Raw genomic sequence first — 22370 nt, 5'->3', positions numbered from 1 at the left:
TGATCCCAACAAGATGGGAAAAAGAGGAGCCCAAATGCAAATGCGCAGGACCTATGCCATATTAGAAGCAGAGGAGGTCACATGCTGAGCAGCCCCTGGGGCCAAGAGTCAAGAGACTGGGAGTCTAGGTGGGCCTTCGTTGCTAAACAAGGAGGACATGATTGAGGCCCTCTGTTAAAGACAGGGGGGAAGAAAAACAGAGGGGGAAGACAGATGAGACGATCCCTCGAGACTCTCCCAGGTCAGACACAGGGTAAGATATAATTCACTCTGTGGTGCCTTCTGGTAAAATGTCAGAGATCCATTTGCTCAGCGTACGTCAATTCCCTTCACGTCCATGACTTCACTGAGGATGTCAGGGTCATTTAATTACCAGAAAGCCACCAGACCCTCTCTCCCCTCTCTATCCAAATTTGATGCAACTGTTCCATCACATTAAACACTCAATTTAAATGTTTCACGGAAGGCACTTTCATCTCACTTATTAACAGTCTGACACGGGGTGAGCTCTTAAACCTCTCTAAGCCTTGGATTTCTCATCCAAAAATATGAAGAATTATAAAATTCCTACCTCATAGGATTGAAGACTTAAAGGGTAAACTGCCTTGGTGCACTGCCTGGCATACAGTGGGTGCTCAATAAATGCTAGCTATTATCATCATCATCACCCCTGGAGCCAAACAACCCCAATCTGCTCCTTTTAGGAAACAATGAAAGGATATTTTGCATTTGGAAAAAAAATCAAAGCATAAGTATCTCTGTTTCTTGTGTTTTTCCATAAATAAGGTATTCATATTTTTTTATATCTGATTTAATATGTTCTCATTACATGGCTGAAGACATTTTCACTTGTCCATAAGACTGAATTAAAACCTAGTACACCCAGAAAATCAAGTATTTCCATCATTGAAAAAAAAAAGACATATGTGGGACTTCTATGTAAGTTTATCATCAGTATTATATACATTCAGAGTTAGTATATTTAAATAAGATACCACAGAAAAGCAAATTCTGAGTCATGTCTTGGAAAATAGGTAGGATTTTATATTAGCAAAGAAGAGATCACTTACTTGATGACTCAGAAAACCATAAAAATATTCACAAGTGTAAGAATCAATTTTTAATATAATATTAATATAAAATATAAACACTGTATCAAAGAAAAATTTGAAAAATGTTTTTGAAAGAGCCATCTAGTTCAAGAAAACTAATTGAACCTGCACATTTTGTCTTTTTTCCCTCTCAGAAGTCCACTCAAAAGAATGAAAAACATAAAATCCATATCCAGGCTGAAGAGCCTCAAGGGGTACCAGTTAGCAAAGCAGAATACAAAAAAAAAAATTATGGAAAACACAAAGAATATGGGGAGAAAATACTGGATAATACAAGAAAGGAGACACATCCCTGTTAAGGAGTTTAGACAGAGAGTGGGAATCCAAAATTCCATGTCCAAATTTCTTTCGAATCACTGGCAAACTCAGAAATTCCAACATGCAAGAGAAGAATACAAACTACAACAATGGAAAGTAACAGCCACATGGAGATGGAAATGGCAACTTACTCCAGTATTCTTGCCTGGGAAATCTCATGGACAGAGGAGCCTGGCCATCTACAGTCCATGGGGTTACAAAAGAGTCAGACATGACTTAGCGACTAAACAACAACAATCTAGTTAACCAGCGGATCAAACTCAATATAATGTTTACTTTGTGTTCTGGGATAATTCAAATTTTTAGTAATGAGTTGTCTCAGGCAAAACTGGTTGTTTAAGAAGCCTATAAACACTGGCCTTTGGCCACAGAAGAACTAAGCTTGCTACCTTAGGTTTATTAAGATTTGCCCCATAAAAACTTAAATTTAATTGAAAATCCCTATGCAGTATTTGAGAGGAGAGTGAAAAAGTTGGCTTAAAACTCAACATTCAGAAAACTAAGATCATGGCATCCGGTCCCATCACTTCATGGAAAATAGATGAGGAGACAGTGGAAATAGCGGCTGAGTTTATTTTTCTGGGCTCCAAAATCACTGCAGATGGTGACTGCAGTCATGAAATTAAAAGACGCTTATTTCTTGGAAGGAAAGTTATGACCAACCTAGACGGCATATTAAAAAGCAGAGACATCACTTTGCCAACAAAAGTCTGTCTAGTCAAGGCTATGGTTTTTCCAGTGGTCATGTATGGATGCAAGAGTTAGACTATAAGGAAAGCTGAGCGCCAAAGAATTGATGCTTTTGAAGTGTGGTGTTGGAGAAGACTCTTGAGAGTCCCTTGGACTGCAAGGAGATCCAACCAGTCCATCCTAAAGGAGATCAGTCCTGGGTGTTCATTGGAAGGACTGATGTTGAAGCTGAAACTCCAATACTTTGGCCACCTCATGCAAAGAGCTGACTCATTTGAAAAGACCCTGATGCTGGGAAAGATTGAGGGCAGGAGGAGAAGGGGACGACAGAGGATGAGACAGTTGGATGGCATCACTGACTCAATGGACATAGGTTTGGGTGGACTCCAAGAGTTGGTGATGGACAGGGAGGCCTGGCGTGCTGCGGTTCATGGGGTCACAAAGAGTCGGACACAACTGAGGGACTGAACTGAACTGAACTGATGCAGGATTTATTTTAGCAACTGTAGATTGGGGTTTAACTAAGTTTTCAAATTTTCTGTGGTTGTGGAAGATAGTATTTGAGGCAAATGGCTGTAGCAACAATACTTCCTAGCGTTATTATTTGGGTACACCTGTTAGTGACAATATTTCTAGGAGTAGAATATCCAGAAATCTCAGTTTGGGCAGTTTTAATTAGTTAAATTGTAAATATGGCTGGAAATGTGAATTCTTCTTCTGAAAAATATATAATTGCTTAAATAATAAGGAAATGCCACCACCTCCGTTAAAGGTTTGGTCTTATTAAGTGCTCTCTCTCACAACATGGGCAATCATGAGTTTCTGTGGTACATTTGACATTATTAACATATGTGTTTGTACTGGAAACACACACACACAGAGTAACACCATAGTCTAAAGAGTGACGGACAGACTTCAGCAGCCTCTATCTCCTGATAGAGTTTGGAGTTGAAATTTCCCCAAGTTACACTTTCTACTGAAACCTCAAAAGGGTCAAACCACAGGAGTAAGAAACACATCCTAGGACTTAAGGACACACCCTAGTATCTAAAGCAAAACCAACACAGACTTATCCAAACACAGCCTAGAACCGAGGCTTCAAGGATTAAGGTGACTCCACAGTAAATTAACTGCACACAAGGATAAAACTCAACATTTTTCAGAGGACAGTAACAGTCAAGTGTCTCCACAATGTGTGACTCATAATATCCAACATATGATTAAAAATTATGACACAAGCAAAGAAACAGGAAAACGTGATCCATAATTTAGAGAGAAAAAAACAAAACCATGGATCATCCTAACAATGGAGATAGCAGAAAAGGACTTTCTACTGTAAAATATGTTTAATTCTAGGGGAAGATGAAAAGAATACGTGAACCAGTGGAAAATATCACAAAGAAGCTAAAACTCTATAAAAAAGAATCAAAAGGAAATTAGCCATATATAACTGAAAGAAATAAGCATTTGAAATAAAACATCTGTTGCATGGGCCTACCAAAAAAACAAAAAACAAAAAATAGATACAGCAGAATAAAGAATTAGTGAATTTGAAGAAAAGTCAATAGATATTATCTTAAACTAAGTCACAGAGAGGGAAATTAAAGAAAAACCAAACTGAAAGAACTACCCAAGACCTATGGAATAATAAAAAAAGGAACTGTCTGATATATGTGTAACTGAAGAACCAGAAGGAGAGGAGAGACAGACTGGGGCTAAAGAAATATTTGAAAAAATAATGTCTTGAGAATAACTAATTGATGAAAGATATCAAACCATTGCTCCAAAAATCTCTATGAACCTAAGCAGCAAAAATACAAATGTGCCACTCCTTTAGGGATGGCCTTCTCCCTTGTCTCAGGAATGTACTATCTACTGTCTATCTAATAAAAGATCTGTCTACTTGAGCTGTAAAAAAAAAAAAAAAAATACAAATGAGACCACATGAGACATATCATAGACAAATTGCTGCCAACCAAAAATGAAAATAAAGTTTTAAAATCAGCCAACTGGAAAACATGTGGCATTCAGAAGAGTGACAGTAACAGTGACTGCTGACTTCTCATCAAAATATTAAAATCTACAATTCAAAGCCATCTCTAAAGTACTGAAAGAAAATTGTCAATCTAGAATTCCATAACAAACAAAAATATCTTTCCAAAGTTAAGGCAAAATAAAGACAAATCCAATAAAGCAAAAGCCAAAAGAATTCATTCCTGGCAAACCTTCCCTACAAGAAATGCTAAAGGAAGTTATCTAGGCTGAAGGGATATAATCCTAAAGGGAAAATCAAATATGCAAGAAGTAATAAAGAGTACTAGAAATGGTAGATGTGTGGGTAAACATATATTTAAAATTTAATTTCTGTAAAAATGTATTAATTGCAAAGACAGAATAATGTAAATGTTTTACGGGGCTTACACATAAAAGTGAAATCTAAGACAATGTACCAAAGGCATGAGAAAAACATGTTTTTTAAAGATTCTTACATTGTACATAAAATGGTATAATATTGACTTAACAATGACAAGTAAAAAGTGCATATTGTAATGTATAGAGAATCATATGAATTTTTTAAAGAGGTATAATTAAAATACAATAAAGGAGATAAAGTAGAATACTAATAAGTATTTGATTAGCCTGAAAGAAGACAGGAAAAGGGAAACAAGAATAGATGGAAAAAAATAAAAATCAAGTAAGAAGGTGGTAGGCTTCAACTCAACCATGTCCATTGCGTTAACTGTAATGGCTTAACCGCTCCAACTGAATGGCAGAGACTGGTCAGACTGGATAAAATTAAAAGGCACAACTAAAAGCTGTTTATAAGACTCATAGTTTTATACATTAAACATAAAAATACAGATAGGTTGAAAATAAAAAGACTGAAAAATACATTCTGTGCAGACATTAATCTCAAGAAACCTAATGTACCTACGTATTAAAAGTAGATAAAGTAGACTTTAAGATAAAAAATATTGAAACAAAGATAGAAACTTTGTAATGATAAGACGTTCAATTTCATCAGAATGAAAGATAATTTAAGAAAACTACCTAGAAATGGACATAGTAATTTCACTTACAAATCATTAAAGGAAAAAAAGGGAGGTAGCAAAGAAAACTTGAACTATTCAGCAAAGCAAGAAAGAAAAGGGGAAAGAAAAACACAAAAATGAGCAGCACTTAAAGAAAACAGAATTAGGTTGGCAGCAATACAAAAGAAATATTAGTTATCTCAAAAAATGTGAAAGCTTTAATTACCCCAGTTTGACATAGGGAGCATATCTTCACATTTAAAGGAACAAATTTAAAGGAGTGAAAATACGAGGATTTGAACAGCACAGATAACTTGCTTTAATATATTTAGAGCTTTATATCCACCAAACAGAAACTATTCATGTCCTTCTCCAAACACTGTAATCATCTCCATATTTAAGACTAGGGAGCTGAAACACAGAGAGATAAAGCAAACCACCCAAGTTCACACAATTAGCCAGCAGCAGATGAGTATTTTGAGCCCCAGACTTCCTGGTTCTGGATCCTACAATCTAAACCTTCTCAGGAAGAAGGGGCCATTTCCCTTCAGATAGCTCAATAAACTGTAAAGTTACAATAATTGAAATGTTATATTGAGCCACAACCAGGCAAACAAATAATCACAATAGAATTCACTTGCAATCTACGGACATACAGAAGTTTGTTACATGATGAAGAAGTCACTGAGAAAACAATGGCTATTTTGTAATTGAAAAACCACATGTCAGAAAAATGTTAAATCCTCCACTTCACTCCATAAGTTTAAAAAATTCTCATACAGAATTAAATTATTAAATCTCACACAGAATTAAAATTGCCATAAAGAATTAAAATTAAAGAGTGAAAGTATAAAATACTAGGCAATACAGAGAAAAGAATGTTTTAGCTGAGAAAAGTGAAAGTGAAAATGAAAGTTGCTCAGTCAGGTCTGACTTATTGCAAACCCAATGGACTATACAGTCCATGGAATTCTCTAGGCCAGAAAACCAGAGTGGGTAGCCTTTCCTTTCTCCAGAGGATCTTCCCAACCCAGAGATTGAACCCAGGTATCCCAAATTGCAGGCAGATTCTTTACCAGCTGAGCCACCTTTCTAAATAGGACAGAAACTCTGAAACCATAAAGGAAAAGGTTGATAGATTTAACTATATCATTGAATTATGCACAATAATAGAAAGTGCAAAGAAACTTAAAAGTCAATCATAGAGGTGTAAAAGTCTTGCAACTTATGAAATAAAAGGCCAATAGCTATTAAGAATAAAGCATTCCTACATATCAGGAAGATAAATGTGAGGATCCAATAAAAGCATGAATAAAGGAAAATGGCAGATATTTTAGTTAAAAATACAAATTTCCCATACATGAGTGAAAAGATGCAAGTGTTATATTCCCTCTCATGGTATAAATATAAAATGTTAATAACATCCAGCATTGGCAAAGATGTTAAAAAAAAAAAACAAACAGATACCTCTGAACTATTGCTAGAATGTTAAGTAGGTATAGCCATTTGGGCAGCAATTTGGTAATACCCAGGGCTTCCCTGATAGCTCAGTTGGTTAAGACTCCGCCTGCAATGTGGGAGACCTGGGTTCGATCTCTGGGTTGGGAAACTCCCCTGGAGAAGGGAAAAGCTACCCACTCTAGGCCTAGAGAATTCCATGGACAGTCCATGGGGTCGCAAAGAGTCAGACACCACTAACTGACTTTCACTTTCCCTTCTGGTAGTACCCATCAGAATTTACAATACATGTGGCCTTTGGCCCAGAGATTTCATTTATTGGGTTTATCACAGCAGTAATTTAGCAGGTACATCACAATATATGCACAACTTCAACGTTGTCTATTATAACAAAAGATGAAAATACTCTTAAAATTCCGTGAATAGGTTAATACAACAGAATACTACACAGCCAGCAAAAAGAATCAAGTAGATCTATAAAGATAGAAAAATATCTCCAAGGTATATTAAGTTAAAAAATTAAGCTATAGATAAAACGTATTTTCTTTTTTATTATATAAATATGTGTTTAAAAGTTTAACTTTAAAAAGTGAAGGGAATGGAATTGGCAGAAGTGCAGGAGTTCTGGGAAACTTACACCTTTTGTATTGTTTTAATTTTTAAAATAATGTTCAAGTGAAGGGGAATATTCATTCCCATCCACCTTCATTTTTTGTAATCTTTTCTAACATTTGTCTGAATCAGACCTATTTCCAAGTCTGGAAATATATATTTTTTGTGTAGTGCTTTCCTTAACATTACTTCATAAAATTTTACCCTGTTTCTTCATGATTTTCAAAAATGCTACTTTAATAGCTATATAGTATTTCTTTATATCCATAACTTCTACAACTTTTCTTCAAACATTGACCATTTGAAATTTTTTTGACCATTTGAACTTTAATTTATTTTTATTTGACAAGTGTATTTGCTTGGCATGGAACATAGCAATGAACACCTTTATATATGAGGATTTTGCATCTTTTATATCAGTGTTTCAACGTATTTTTTAAAGCATTCTAAGTCAAAGAACAGGAATAATCTTTATGGCTATCTATGCACTGTGATATTACTCTTCAAAAGGCTTATGTCCATTTATAATTCCACCTGTAGCATCTGATCATATCTGTTTTACCATGATCTCACACATCCTGTGTGTTAATCCTTACTTTCTGATTTTCCTTTAAACATTTTACTTGACATGAAATATATAGTAAGGTTGATTTTTGACACATTCCCACTTCAGATATTTCTAAAGCAATCAGAAAAGAATCATCCAGTGCCCTGTCTATGGATATTTCATTAGCTTCTTTTTTCCCCCATAACAGGAAACATCTAAGTCAATTTCTAATTATGTATGAAAGTAATAAATGTTTACTGTAAAATAATTACACAACAAATGGTATAATGAAAAAAAGCAAATATTATATAATCCCATCAGCCTGAAATAACCACCATTAAGATTTCGTTGTTTATCTTTATAGCTATTTTCTTACAGACATAGATACAAATTGATTTTATTCTATTACCACATTACAGTAGCTTTATACACACTTATGTAACCTGCTTTTTATCACTTAACAACAGTTTATGGATATCTTCCAAGCTAACAAATAGTTATCTACATTATGTACAAAACTAAGTTCAATGGCTACATTTGTTCATCGGAGCCCATAAAAAGCTTGTGCTAATCTATAGGCAATGTATTTTATCATTTTTAGATGCATATCTTGAACTTCTATGGAAACCAAAGGTTTAAAATAGATTATTTGTAGTTTTGTAGTTTTGTTAGTTCCTGTCCACTGTCCTTTTTTTTGCTTGTTTTTGGAAGAGCTCTTTTCTTCTCCTATTGATTGGTAAGAGTTCTCTGTTTTTGAAGAACATTAAACTCTGTAAATTAGGACAGCAGTATCACCTCCTAGAGTAAAGGATTGAAAAGATTAAGTCATCTAGGGTGTGACAAATGCCTAGTATGAACATGGCATATGGTTAGTATTAAAACTTGTTTCCTGTAACCAAGACGGAGAGACAGGTCAATTAAAGGGTACCCCCCCCCACACACACACACATAAGCAGTCTCCTGCATCGCAGACTGATTCTTTACGACTGAGCCACCAGGAAAGCCCCTATCCACGCATATAAGCCTCTTCTTCTTCTCAGTGACTTCTTGGACAATGATTCAGAATACCCACTCAGCCTTCCCAGATACCAGCTCCAGGTTCATCTCTGCTGTGGCACTGAGAGCTGCACTCGTTATTATTATCACATTGTGACTCCCTTCTTGTCGTTCAGTTGTTCAATCGTGTCTGACTCCTTATGACCCTGTGGACTGCAGCATGCCAGGCTTTTTTGTCCTTCACCATCTCCTGGAGTTTGCACAAACTCATATCCATTGACTCCGTGATGCTATCTAACCATCTCGTCCTATCCAACCCCTTCCTCCTCCTGCCCTCAATCTTTCCCAGCATCAGGGTCTTTTCCAATGAGTCGTTTCTTTGCATCAGGTGGCCAACGTTTTAGAGCTTCAGTTTCAGCATCAGTCCTTCCAATGAATATTCAGGGTTGATTTCCTTTAGGATTGACTGGTTTGATCTCCCTGTTTGTGACATTAGGTATCTTTTATTTACCTCTATCTCAACCTCCCCCTTTTCATACTGTTCATGGAAGAAAAGCTATGATCAACCTAGACAGCATGTTAAAAAGCAGAGACATTACTTTGCCAACAAACGTCCATCTAGTCAAAGCTATGGTTTTTCCAGTAGTCATGGTATGGATGTGAGAGTTAGACCATAAAGAAAGCTTAGCACTTTTGAACTGTGGTATTGGAGAAGACTCAAGAGTCCCTTGGACTGCAAGGAGATCCACCCAGTCCATCCTAAAGAAAATCAGTCCTGAATATTCATTGGAAGGACTGATGCTGAAACTGAGACTCTAACACTTTGGCCACCTGATGTGAAGAGCTGACTCATTGGAAAAGACCCTGACTCTGGGAAAGTTTAAAGGCAGGAGAAGAAGGGGACGACAGAGGATGAGATGGTTGGATGGCATCACCGACTGGATGGACATGAGTTTGAGTAAGCTTTGGGAGTTGGTGATGGACAGGGAGGCCTGGTGTGCTGCAGTCCATGGGGTCACAAAGAGTCAGACACGACTGAGCGACTGAACTGAATCTCGACCTCCCCAGTGGAAGGAAGAGAGGCGGAGGAAGGAAAGGAGCCTGGCTTTAACACATACCATGTGTCACAACATTACATCCCTTTACCTTTAAGCCTCCTCAGCAATGATATCTTGTCCCCACTTTACAGATGAGGAAGCCTGGACACATCTCTCTTACCAGCAATCAGGATACAGCTCCACTGCCCATGAGCAGACTTTGGTGCCAAGCTATCCCACTCCTGCAGAGTAGAGACCCAGGCTCTGGGCATCCTCCTGTCATTCACCACGTGCTTTACACAAAGTGACTGATCAACGGATGGAGATTAAAGCAGCATACAGACTAGTGCTCTCTCTCAGAATCTGAGCCAGACAAAAAGAAGCCAAATCCTCTTTAAAAACCTCAGATGAGTTACTGAGCATTTCCACTCCTCAGTATATAGCCCACAGGAATTACAGATATGTTCATTAAAAACAACAGCAGCATTATGCTTAATAGCCAAAAATAATAAATAATCCAAATATCCATAAATGATATCCATATAATGAGTAAACAAAAAGGGTACCATCATTCAATAACAATGAGAATTAACAAACCAAAACTACGCACAACAAGGAGAAGTCTCCAAAGCATGCCCCAAGCAAAAAGCCCCAAAAAAGCTACAGAAAACAATATACACAGTGCATGATGCCATTTACACAAAGCTCAAAAATGTTGTTAGAAGTTTAGAATGATAGAGACCCTCAGGGTGAAAGAAGGGGCTGTGAGGGTGGAGGGTGCTCTGTACAATCATGAATCATGCACTTTTCTTTGTGGATATTATTTTTAGTTTGGACTGAGATGAAATTCCTGAGTCTGTAGGTCAAAACAGTCAAGTATCAGCAATTCCACATGGTTCAAACTGATACTTCAATAAAAAACACATTTAAAAAACCCTCTGGTAAAGGAGAAAGATATATCTAGTGCTGATCAGCAGACTGTTTCCTTTCTGCAAACCAGCCTAGATGCTCCTGCAGCCTCTGACCCCGTTTCTCACTCCTTTGTCTTCAGTGGAGAAAGAATAACAACTTGTCCCTCACCTCGACGGGACAATTTTTCACAGTCACGTATTAAAAGACTGTGATGAAGCAGTCCTTGGGCTCCACAGCCCCAGCCCCTCCTGGCTTCCTGCTCATCCATCCCAGGCATTGCCAAGTCCTGTACGAATTTACTTCCTCACGGTGAACCAGGGCTTCTAATTCATCCACAGAACACCAAGATTATATTTTTTAAAGAAACAATATTACTGAGACAATTTTCATATTTAAAAACACTATCACAGAAAAATAGAGATATGGAGCTTTTACGAGCCTTGTGTGGGTCATAAAAGGCATAATCTTTATAACTAATTGAGATAACTTTATCCCGAAGCTATAAAACTAATGATCTCTTTTTGGGGCGTTGTAAGCATTTATCTCCCTGTGGGAAAACATCACCAATTCTCAGAATTCTGGGTACAGCCAACTCATTCTACAGTGGCAAATAATATTTCAAACAGAAGGATGCTCCATTTATCAGAAGACAGAGCAGATGCCCTCCTGGGTGGGGGAGAAGCACTGGGTGTACTTGGTCTGGTATGCAGAGATTAGAGGGTACAAGGGGTGTCTGATTGAAGAATTGTCTGCACTAGCAGAACTCTGTGTGACAAGCACAGACTCAAAAGGCAATGATGGGAACACGGCGTTTTCCTTACGTATTAGCGAATGCCGATAACACTTCTGATTCAGTGTCCTAGAATCACTGCTGCAAAAGGGCAGTGATTTGTCACTGCTGAGAAGCTACAGGGCTGAGACGCCATCAGAGAGACAGCACCCCATGCTTTTATACGGGGGTACAGCTCACTGAATGAACTCATGGCAATTTATGTACTCACTTTAGGGGGCTAAAAGCAATCGTTCGAAATATAAAGGAGTTAATTATTTTACAGAAATCTTGTAGTAAATCATTTGCAATAAGAGTATCATTAGCTACCTATGGCAATTTCCTCAGTGTGTACATTACGGATTCATCTCAATAAAAGGATAATAAAAATCATATCACCATTTGTTGAGGCTCTCTCATTTAGTACTCACAAGTCTTACATCCAAGGGTGCTGTTGATGGAGATCAGATGGAGAAACATGGGCTGAACTAGGATAAACACTTTGCTAAAAGGTTCACACAGCTAAGTGACAAAACCAGGATTCAAGCCCCAGTAACCCGATGCCAAGGGCCTTGACTGTGACCACTATACTACACTGCCATGTTCTGACACTACATATAATAAGGATTCACAAGAGTGGGGAGCAGACACCTATTATTGGTGTGTGTACTATAGGCACTTACAGCACCTTAATAAAACCCAGTGAAGTAGGAACTAACCCGTTTCACTCATGAAAAAACTGAGGTTTTAGGCAATTTGCTAGTTGGTAGCAGAGTCAAAATCCCATCCCAGCCCCGATCCATCTAGCTCCAAAGCCCACGGTTTGTCATTTGCACTTTGCCTCAAACAACCCTTTGTTTCTAGAGAGTGAGCAAAATTATTACAGGTATATTAGGTAGAATAGATTTCTGCTACAGTAGCTAAAGTGAAAGTCACTCAGTCATATCTGACTCTTTGCAACCCCATGGATTATACACAGTCCATGGAATTCTCCAGGCCAGAATACTGGAGTGGGTAGCCTTTCCCTTCTCCAGGGGATCTTCCCAACCCAGGGATCGAACCCAGGTCTCCCGCACTGCAGGGTGGATTCTTTACCAGCTGAGCTACCTCAGTCTGCAAATCACAGTTAAGGAAAAAAAGCTTCCTTCTGTCCCACAAGTCCACCTCCAATAGCAGCTGGCATCTGGCAACTTTGCCATCTCAACACAGAGCTCCATGCTTGCCGCCAACAGAGAAGGACAATGACAGGTCACCAAGGGGGCCTGATGCTGCCTCAACCTGAAGCTGACCCCTGTCACTCTGCCCATGTTTCCCAAAGCCCCACCTAAAAGCAGGGATTTGGGAACAGTTGTCTCCCATGTAACCAGAGGAGAAAATAACCAGAGGCAACCCTAGACCACAAGAGGGTCTCAAGCCACTGTAACTGCACATCAGTAGTTCCCAAATGTGGTGGACAGAAGGATCACCTGATGAAAATGCAACATTCCACAGGCTGATGGGAGTGTTGACCCATTCCAGGGTGGGCTCCACTCTGAAGGGTGATCCAGTTAGGCCTGAACGGGCTCAGGCAATTCAGGTACAGGTGGTCCGCAGGCTGCCCTTCAGGAAGCCTTGCTCTCCATGGATGCTGAACATTCAGAGGTCTGTAAACATGATCTTCACAAACCAAGTGCCAGCTGGTGAGCTCTGCTGAACACCAACCTTGCAAGGCCCAGGGGAAAGAGCAGGGAAAGCAAAGGAGGCAGGGATGTGGATTCCTGCACAGAAGGCAGAACAAACCTCGGGCTCCCCGAAAGCACAGAGGAGCCCAGAAGCAGAGCTGCACGTGGTCACTGACAGAAGGACCAGGGCCTCGGTGCCCAAGGGAACTGCTGCACCCCTCCACAGTGGCCACATATCTGTTCATGGTGCTTTTTTGTTTCAAACTTCCCAGGGCTCCCCAGGGACGTTCCACACAGGGGACTATCCAGGCTTCATGCAGGGCACTAAGACGTCCTTGTGCCAGGCTCATTTCCTGACCCTCCTACAACCCAACTCCCCAACCTCGAAACCCACACTTTGTATTGAAGCCACACATGGTGAGCTTAGTTAGTGTTAGTCACTCATTCATGTCCTACTCTTTGCAACCCCATGGACTGTAGCCCAGCAGGCTCCTCCGTCCATGGGATGCTCCAGGCAAGAGTACTGGAGTAGGTTGCCATTCCCTTCTCCAGGGAATCTTCCCAACCCAGTGATCAAACCTGGGTCTCCACTGTAGGCCGATTCTTTACCATCTGAGCCAATTCCACCCAAAATGTGCCTCCAGGCTTTGGCTCCAGGACTCTGTCTGCAGCAATGTTCTCGGGCCCAGGCTCTCTGCACATTCCATGCCCTGCTCAAGACTCAGGTGAGAGATGTCAGCTCTAAGCAACCTTCCTTGGCACCTGTCTCTTCCTTGTCATTCCTCCCAGGGCTAATTAATTCCTCCTTCTAAGTAAGACCGAGCAGTCTGCTCCAAACACCATAGCCCTCCCCAACCTCGAGTCTGAAACTAGAATCCTCGGGGTAATAAAGAAAGATCTATTAGCTACTGCCAATATTCCAAAAATCCATGTCACAGCCAGGGCCCTCGAGCAAGTCACCTGGATCGGCTAAAGCGCCAAGTTACCCTGTGTCTGTTTGGAATTACACAAACAGAGGTTTACTAATGAAAGAGAAAAAAAATAACCACTATAACTGCAGGCACCTACAAGATGCCAAACATGCACCTACAGACTGGATGGATAATAAAAGGGAAATGTTTGGAGGCAAAACTTTCAAAACCAGTGATTGCAAAGTGACGGGGGTTGGGGGTGGGGAATAACAAAAAGCAGTGTGTTGTATGATTGCTCTGCCAGGCTGCGTGCTCCTTGGAGGCCCCCTGGTCTTCCTTACCCAACCATCCCTGCCACCTGCTCAGGCCTCCAGCATAGGAAGTGCTCAAGGAGGGAGGCTGAATTGATCTGAAGTGAAGCAAACACCACTGCTTGGCATCCTGAGCACTGGAGGGACATCCCAGACAGGGACCCTCCGGGAGCCACAGGGAGGGAGAAAAAGAGGATGGAGGGATGTGGGGAGGAAAAGAAAGGTTGAGGACCCCAGACTCACAAATGAAGTAGGCAGCTCATCTGTGCCATCCCCCACCTACCCCATTAGCATTTCAGGTCATCATCATATTTCCAGGGTCCTTTCTGCAGCGCTATAAATAAAGGTTTCTCCCATTTAACTGATGCCCCAGCAGGGAACGGCCAACAATGGCAAGAGAAAGCAGCGCTAGTCCTTTAATGTTTTTACCGGCAACTTCCTCACCACATCATGCTCTCTGGGCTCCAGAGACATTAAGGAAGACCCGTAAAATCTGTAACAAGCCCAACCCCTCCTCTTAGGGAAGGTGAACCACAGCTGGCCCCCTCCACCACTGAGATGTCGGAGAGTCTGGTTTTAGAACTAGAGTGACATTAGTCCAGACCGAGCTTCTCTAAAGATAAGGGACCACATAAAGGGATGGCTTCTAAGAGGTGGTCACTTTGGCTCCAGTCTGGAAGCCTGGAACTGGACACAGTTCGTCTCGGCAGCTTTGGGAAGGGAAGGCAACTGCCTGAAACCATGTTATACCTCTTGCTGACTGAGTACCTGCAGACAAGTTACTTAGCCTTTCTAAACCTTGGTCTCCTTATTTGTAAACTTAGAAAAATTAAGAGGATACCTTCAAGTAAAATGAGGCTTAAAGGAGAAATCGCATGGAGTTCCTTTGGTGGACAGGGAGCCCTCAACAGACCACTGCTGGCTGTTGTTGGTTTTTTGGTTTTTTTTTTTGTTTTTTTTGTTTTTTTGAAGCTGTACAGCGAGCTGACTGAGAGCTGGAGCATTGAGATTTAGATCTCTGTACCCTTACCAGCTCTATGGCAGTTCCTTAATCTGTGTTCCAGATCCTTCATCCATGATTAGAAATGTCAGCACACCCACCTCATCAGGTGCATATAATGGTTAAATAGTACATGCGATTGTCTTTATTAGTGCCTGGCACATAGTAAGCCCTGAATAAACGGTAGTTATTGGAGTGGCCAAGGTGGAAAAGTAGAAATAGTGCACCACTGGTAGTATCCACGCCGTGGGTTATAGGGCCATTGACTGACCACCTTGTATCCACGCTCCACTCACTCAGCAATATCCAGTGCTGGCTTTAGCAGGTGCAGGAACACTCACGGTATCCCTGCTGGCATCTCGGGTGATGGCAGAACGGAGGAGCCTGTGGGCTCCTTCTCTCTGCTTTTCCCACAGCCATTGCCGGGCCATACTAAGTCACTTCAGTCATGTCTGACTCTTTGCGGCTCTATGGACTGCAGCCCACCAGGCTCCATAGGGTTATCTAGGCAAGAATACTAGAGTGGGTTATCAGGCCCTCCTGCAGGGGATCTTCGTGACCCAGGGATTGAACCACATCTCACGTCTCCTGCATTGGCAGGCCGGTTCCTTACCACTAGCGTCACCTGAGAAGCCCTCCCATGGGACCCTTGAGGAAGAGCAAAGCCCACAGTCTCAAAGTACTAAATTCAGCCTCAAAGCTGCACACTGTACTTCGATGTTTCCTAAACACTGATTCCCCAAACCAATTTATTTCCTGGTAAGTTAAATTTTACATACCAACCCTGATGGGCATTACTTGTTACTAATTTTCTCCTCGGAGATTGAGCTTCTCAGGCAGGACAAGCATTTCTCGGGTGCTCTCTGGAGAGTGGTCCATGAAAAGCATCCTCTTAGAATCCTGAGTCATCAAAGTTCAGTGCTAAACCTGGTTTAGAGACAGAGAACCGGTTCCCTAAGAGAACAAGGGAAACCTTGTTTCCTAGTCTATCCCCACTATCCAGGGATCCACAAATGCACTGTAATAGCACTAACCTCACACCTCTATGGGGAGTTTCCCTGGTGGCTCAGCCATAAAGAATCCGCCTCCCAATGTCAGGAGATGCAAGTTTGATCCCTGGGTCAGGAAGAACCCCCTGGAGAAGGAAATCGCAACCCACTCCAGTATTCTTGCCTGAGAAATCCCATGGACAGAGGAGCCTGGTGGGCTACAGTCCACAGGGTCACAAAAGAGTCAGACACGACTTTGGGCACCAGGAAGTGGGGTTCTAATTTCATGCAGAGCAAATCTGATCAGAGAACAGGTACATCTACAGGTGATGTTCCCCAGAGGCACAAGTCTGCAAAGAAATAAAGTATCCCCCAGCAAAAGATTATTCCCTTATCCTCAGAAATAAGGTAGATACATCAAGCAGAACCAGATAGTGTCATCTAAGTTGTACCCAACAGCAGAGAAATGGATTTGGCTTGTCCAGAGGGACTTTCTAAACCTACTAGGATGAAGCCCTCCTACTGAGACCACCACCTTCATGACTAGAGGTGGGTTCAAGCCACTGAAGCCTGCCATCAGACCAGCATCAGCGAAAGGAAGAATAAAACTCCCCCCACCCCCGAAAGCCAGCGTCTGTCATCTCGCCAGAAGCTTATCTAAGAAAACAAAGGGTCATCTGTATCTCCACACCAGTCCTTCCGGAAGTCAGTATCTGCCTGATGATAACAGCATCTGAGTATCCAAGATTCCCACCCAGGGAGTTGAGCACAGATACCGAAGCTGGTCTTTGCAGGTAAAAGAGCCACAAGTTGGACACACTGTTAATATTTCCAATTTGATACAAAACCAGGGAATCGTACGAAAATGCCATCAGCACCCAAGATTTCGGGTGATAACAGATCCCCTCTGGGTGATAGCAGATCCCCCATTAAGTAAGTAATACAAAGGGGAAGCTGGAGAAAAAAATACATAAACTGCCTGGTTTTTACATAACATCTTTAGAGGAAGCAAGAAGCACATAAAATGATAATTATCAAATTTCCAAATCCACTGCATGGACCATTCATTACATATTTGTAAACATGGCATAAATGTTTGGTTGGGGCAGATATTTGAAGGAGTGTTACTTTCATAATACAAATATTAACATATCATTGGATCTTTTTTTTAAAAATTTGATGATTGCCAGTGGCAAACAAAACTAGCAGCCGAAAAGCCTATCTCACTTTATTTCAACATCACTCACACAAACATTCACCCAACAAATGGTAAATTTTGCTGTGCACTGAACACTATTTTATCATCTCTATCACATAATACTTTAATGGGGCTCAGACTAACTGCCAATTGGAAGCTGTCCCCATCTGACCGCAGGGCAAGTACTAGTTTGAATGTATATTCCAAAGGTAGAAAAACAGACTAAGAGGAGGGAAAAGTGTTTTCTGTTTTTTTTCTTAAGTGCCTCAGGAACCACCCGAGTTCTTCTTCCCACTGAATAACACCAGTGTTTAGTCAGAAGCTAGGAGAGGGGGTTTCTGCATCTGGGGGAAGCTCACGGATGTTTTTCTAGCAGTGTGAATAAACACGCTGGATGAATTTAGTCACTGGTAAAGAAAAACATGCCAGAAAGGGCGTTTCTTCGCATTTCTGGATGAACAAAACCAAAGTCGTCTCACAGCCTTCCCACCTGCCACCAAGGACTCCGGATTCGGGGCAGAAATCCAGAGAGGGGCCTCCTGTTTGGAATGGCTCAATGGGCTTTTAAAAAAAAAAAAAAAGCAAATCCAGAAAGTTCATGCAACTTAAATATTTAAAATGTGTCTGAAAACAGCCCTGCGCAGAGGAGGAGAGAGAACCTGAACCCCTAATGGAGGGACAAATGTAGACATGGGCGCCTAGGTGACAGGAGATGACAGAAGGCTAGGAATGGGTCTGAGCGGATGTTCTGGGCTTGAATCTGAAGGGCAGAGACGCGACAGATCGCTGCTGCTTGGGCGCGGGGGAAGCTGCGGGGCGGCGGGTCCCCGGGGGTACAGTGGGGCTCAGACGTCTCTGAAAAAACCCATTGCCAGATACCCCTCCTCCTGCCAAGCACCCGCCGCTCAGGGCCCCCGGGGCATCTCGCTGCTGCCCTAAGTGGACATGGACTCCGCACAGAGCTCTGGGCGTATGGAGCCCACATTCCGGGCTGCCGGCCCTTCGACTTCTCAGCCGGAGCAGCAACAGTTTTCCAGCCGGAGAAGTACCGCAAATGCCTCCAGGGGAAACGCTCACCAGGACCCACCCCCCCAACCCCCCGCGGCGCTAAAGCCAGGGGCGCGAAGGGAGACCCAGCCCGGCCCTGGGCACCGCGCGGATCCAGGAAGGATGGAGCCAGGAGCAGAGACTGCAAACGTCGGGCTCCGAAGATCACACACAGGAAGAAACTTCCCCAGGGCGCCAACGAGGGTGCGCGTCTGCGTTCCCGGGAGCATCCAGAATCCCCGGCAGGTGGTGCAGGGCCGGGGAAAGGCGCCGGCCAGGGGACCTGGCGCTTTGGGGTGACGGGAGCCGGCTCAGTCTCGCGCGCGGGGGTCCCTTCGTGCGCAGAGTCCCAGGAAGAGGGCCAGAAGGGTCTCTCTAGGCCCCCTAGGACGCACCCCTGGGCGGGGAAGGGGCCCTCCAATCCAGGCCCCGGAGGGACGCAAACAAACTTGGGGTGCCCAGACTCTCGGTCCGTGGGTCCCCGAGTCCTCGCGCCCCGACCTGCGGCGCGCCACTACTTACACGAAGACCCCGAAAAGCAGGGCTCGGACCCCGATCTCGATGGCCAGTTCTCGCATGGTGCGGCCGGAACGGCTCCCGCGGCGGCGGCGGCGGCTGATGCTCTCGGTGGCTCCCGCAGCTCGGCCGGTGCCGGCTCGCCAGACCCGGGGCGGCGAGGGAGGCGCGCTCCAGGCCGCGGGCGGGGGCGGGAGGCGGGAGCCGGGAGGGGCGGGCGGGCGGCCGGGAGGGCTCAGCCCAAATCTCCCGCCCGAGGCTCCGGGGTTCGGGGACACCGCGCCGACCGCCCCCGACGCTCCCCGCCCCGCGGCCCCTGCGCCGAGCGGGAGGACGCCTCGGGGACTCCCGGGTCCCCCGCGCCGGCACCGCCTCCGCGCCCTGGGCCGGCCGCGCCTTGCGCTCGCGCCGGGGCGAGGGGAAGCCCGGGGAAGCCCGACCGCCGCCGCCTCTCCTGCGCGCTCCCCGGCTCCCCCGCCAGTGGGCGGCCCCTGGGCTCGGAGCCCGGGCAGCGCGCTCGCTGGGTCTCTGCCTGCGGCCCCTCTGCGTCTCCTCGCTCGGCCTCGCCTCTCGCTGCTCCCGGGGCTCTGGCTCCTTGGCACACGCGCTCACGTGGGCAGGTAGTAGCGGAGCGCTTTGAGGATTCTCTCGGACTCCAGACAGCCCTGGCAGCCACTGTTCGTGCAGGGCAGCGCTCCTTCCTTCCTCTCTGTTCTCCGCCCTTCCCACATTTTTCTAACCTGGATTCCCTCCCCCCATCCCCCCGCAAGAAGTTCCCCGAGATTACTCTCAAGCTTTGCTTTGCCCCCCGGAAGAGCCGGCCAGATTCCAGGGTCCTGGCACAGACTGAGGGCCAAGGGGAGCCTGGCTCTTCGCCAAGCCAACAGCGCCAGGCCAAGGGAAACCGCCCTCACCCCCGACCCCGCGCAGCCCCCGCGCAGCCCTGGACTGCGCTGTGAAACGTGAGAGAGACAGAGAGACTGGCACAGACCCTACCCCAGCCGGTGGGCAGGGTCGCTCTTTGCTGACACAGCATTGTCATCAGCAGCTGGGGCAGCAGGGGCTCCTGGGGGGACCACGAGCCTCATCCAGAGGGTTCGGGGTCAAAGGCCAGATCCTCACCGGTGACCCGAGGGTCAGGACTCAAACCAGAGCCCAGCAGGGGTTAGGTTTGCTTTCCCATCACCTGTCAGGATTATATGTTTCTCAGAATTTGAACTTCTTATGTTTATTAATTTAAAACAAATGGACATTCAAGATGCAAAACTCATATTAACCATAACCATCAGGTTGTCTCTGGGGAGCCCAAATCTCTCCTGGGTTTAGAGATCTGGGGAAATGGTAGTTACTGGGAGGGAGAAGCCAGAGCGCTGCCTCAGACAAGAGGGAGGGTAGGAAGAGGAAGACCTTAGAAGGAGAGCTTAGGCATCAGCAGAGGGCAAACTGACTCCACCTCAGAAGGGACCCATGACAGATCCAAGATTCTGGAGCCAAGACATCTCAAGGACTAGGGAGAGAAAGGCAGACAGACGAGGAACAGTCCTGGCTGGGTGGAAGGGACGCCATCCTGGAAGCCCCAGAGGCAGGCACTGCATCTAGTTAGCCTGTCAATGTATACATTGATGCCTGGCACATTGTGCTTGGTAAGTCTTCCGCGAATGAATGAAGACTATGTATATTACGCATGTGGAGTGTCAGGTGTGGGTAGAGTAATGAGGACTTGGAGGAAGGAGGTCTGTTTTCTCTGTTCCCCAGGCCTTGCAACTACCCTGAACACACTGGACTGAGTTGGGGTGTGGGAGAGTCCATAGTCAACCCAGTGAATGCTAGGAACCCAGATCCAAGAGGATCTGGTCAGGTGGCCAGATTCCAGATTACTAACAAGAGCCAATGATATTAATACATCACTTACCTATGAGCATCAACGGAGCACAGCCTCTGCAAAGCTATGTGTTGGGTACGAGGACTCAATCTAAATCTGCCCTCAAGCAGACAGACAGACAAGGAACCGTGAAGAAACATTAAGGAACTTGGCAAAGCAGTACCAATCAGTCCCAAAGGAGTGCTTCTGAAAACTGGATCACTCTGAGATCAGAGGTTGGAGTCCTCCCTTTGGTCTGGGGTGGTCAGAGCACAAAGCCTTGTTGAGGAGAGTTGGTTCTTAAAAGGTCAAGGAAATTCCTAGTGAGGGCAACAGCATAAATAGGTGAAGGGAGAAGAGGTGGAAGGGGTCTGGAGGGCAGTGGATCAACCTCTCTGGCAGTCAGAAGGGCGGACCAAGGTTAAGTTCGTGGTCAAGACCTAACTGTGTTGGTGCTGCCCACCAGGGACTGTTTCCAAGATAGTAGATTTAGAATCTTTGTGCCACATGTTCCTGATCATTGCTTGCTTGTGTTAGAGATGCCTAGAGAAAGAGTTTGAAAGGGCATGTGACCACACTGCTATCATCATTAAAAAGGGACTTTGAAACACAGCTCTAAAGAGATGCCCAGGTAACCCCCACTTTTGATGCTTGAATTGATTCTATGTTCTCCCCTCAATGTGGTCATTCTGTTTGGATCAAAAATCCTGCTCCTGATAAAGAATTCACCCTTGAGGGAGCCTGTACCCTCTCCAAACAGCTCTGTCAAAATCTCTCCCCTATAGGGAATTACAACAACACACCGTCCTGTAACATATAATGACGGATTAGTCCTACTTCACCTGTTCCCACCCTAGGCCTGCCAGCTGCACCGAACTGATACCATTAGAACTTCTGTGGAGCAAGGAACAGATGGTTCAAGCCAAATTCATTTTAAAGAAGAATTGTAAAGTTCAGAAGAAGATCAGGCTTCAGGCACAGCTGGATTCAGCATCCCAGCAATGTCACCAGGACTTGATTCTTTCTACCTCTCCACTCTGTCTGTATTTGTATTGGCGTCAGTCTTGGGTTCCTGGTGAGCTCCAAGGTGACTGCAAGAATCCCAGCTTTCCATGCTCTTAGGATCAAATCTGATGGGAAAGACCTCTACCTTGAAGCCAGCAGCCCCAACAAAAGTGTCATTGAAGGTCACTGGCCCTGCCCAGCCCTGAACGAGTCACCATGGTCTGGGAATTATGATTGGATTGATTGTCTCAGGCCCGGGCCACATGTTTCATCCCTAAGCTGGGAATGGAAACTTCACCCACAGCTTCTGAGCTGAGAATGGGAAAAGGTAGACCCACAAATGATGCTTTGGAGGAGGAGAAATGTTTCATGTAGAGCAAATGAACAT

The 22370-nt window shown here is 44.1% G+C and overlaps 1 protein-coding gene across 3 annotated transcripts in view; it reads right to left on the bottom strand.

Moving 5' to 3' along the window:
* PLPP4 (phospholipid phosphatase 4) overlaps positions 1-19600 on the bottom strand; it is a 141255-nt gene extending 121655 nt beyond the window's left edge. The window contains exon 1 of one of the 3 annotated variants that reach the window (XM_043926984.1): positions 19123-19600. In XM_043926984.1, the coding sequence (XP_043782919.1) occupies positions 19123-19178 (56 nt within the window). In that variant the 5' untranslated portion in view covers positions 19179-19600. The remainder of the gene's footprint in view (positions 1-19122) is intronic. The other 2 variants (XM_043926982.1, XM_043926983.1) reach the window with 2 other exon arrangements.
* Between the last annotated feature and the right edge of the window lie 2770 nt (positions 19601-22370).

Source organism: Cervus elaphus, chromosome 15 (assembly GCF_910594005.1).
Source record: "Cervus elaphus chromosome 15, mCerEla1.1, whole genome shotgun sequence".
Classification (NCBI taxonomy): Eukaryota; Metazoa; Chordata; class Mammalia; order Artiodactyla; family Cervidae; genus Cervus; species Cervus elaphus.
The sequence above is the reverse complement of the archived record's forward strand: the minus strand, read 5'-3'. Positions and strand labels throughout refer to the sequence as shown.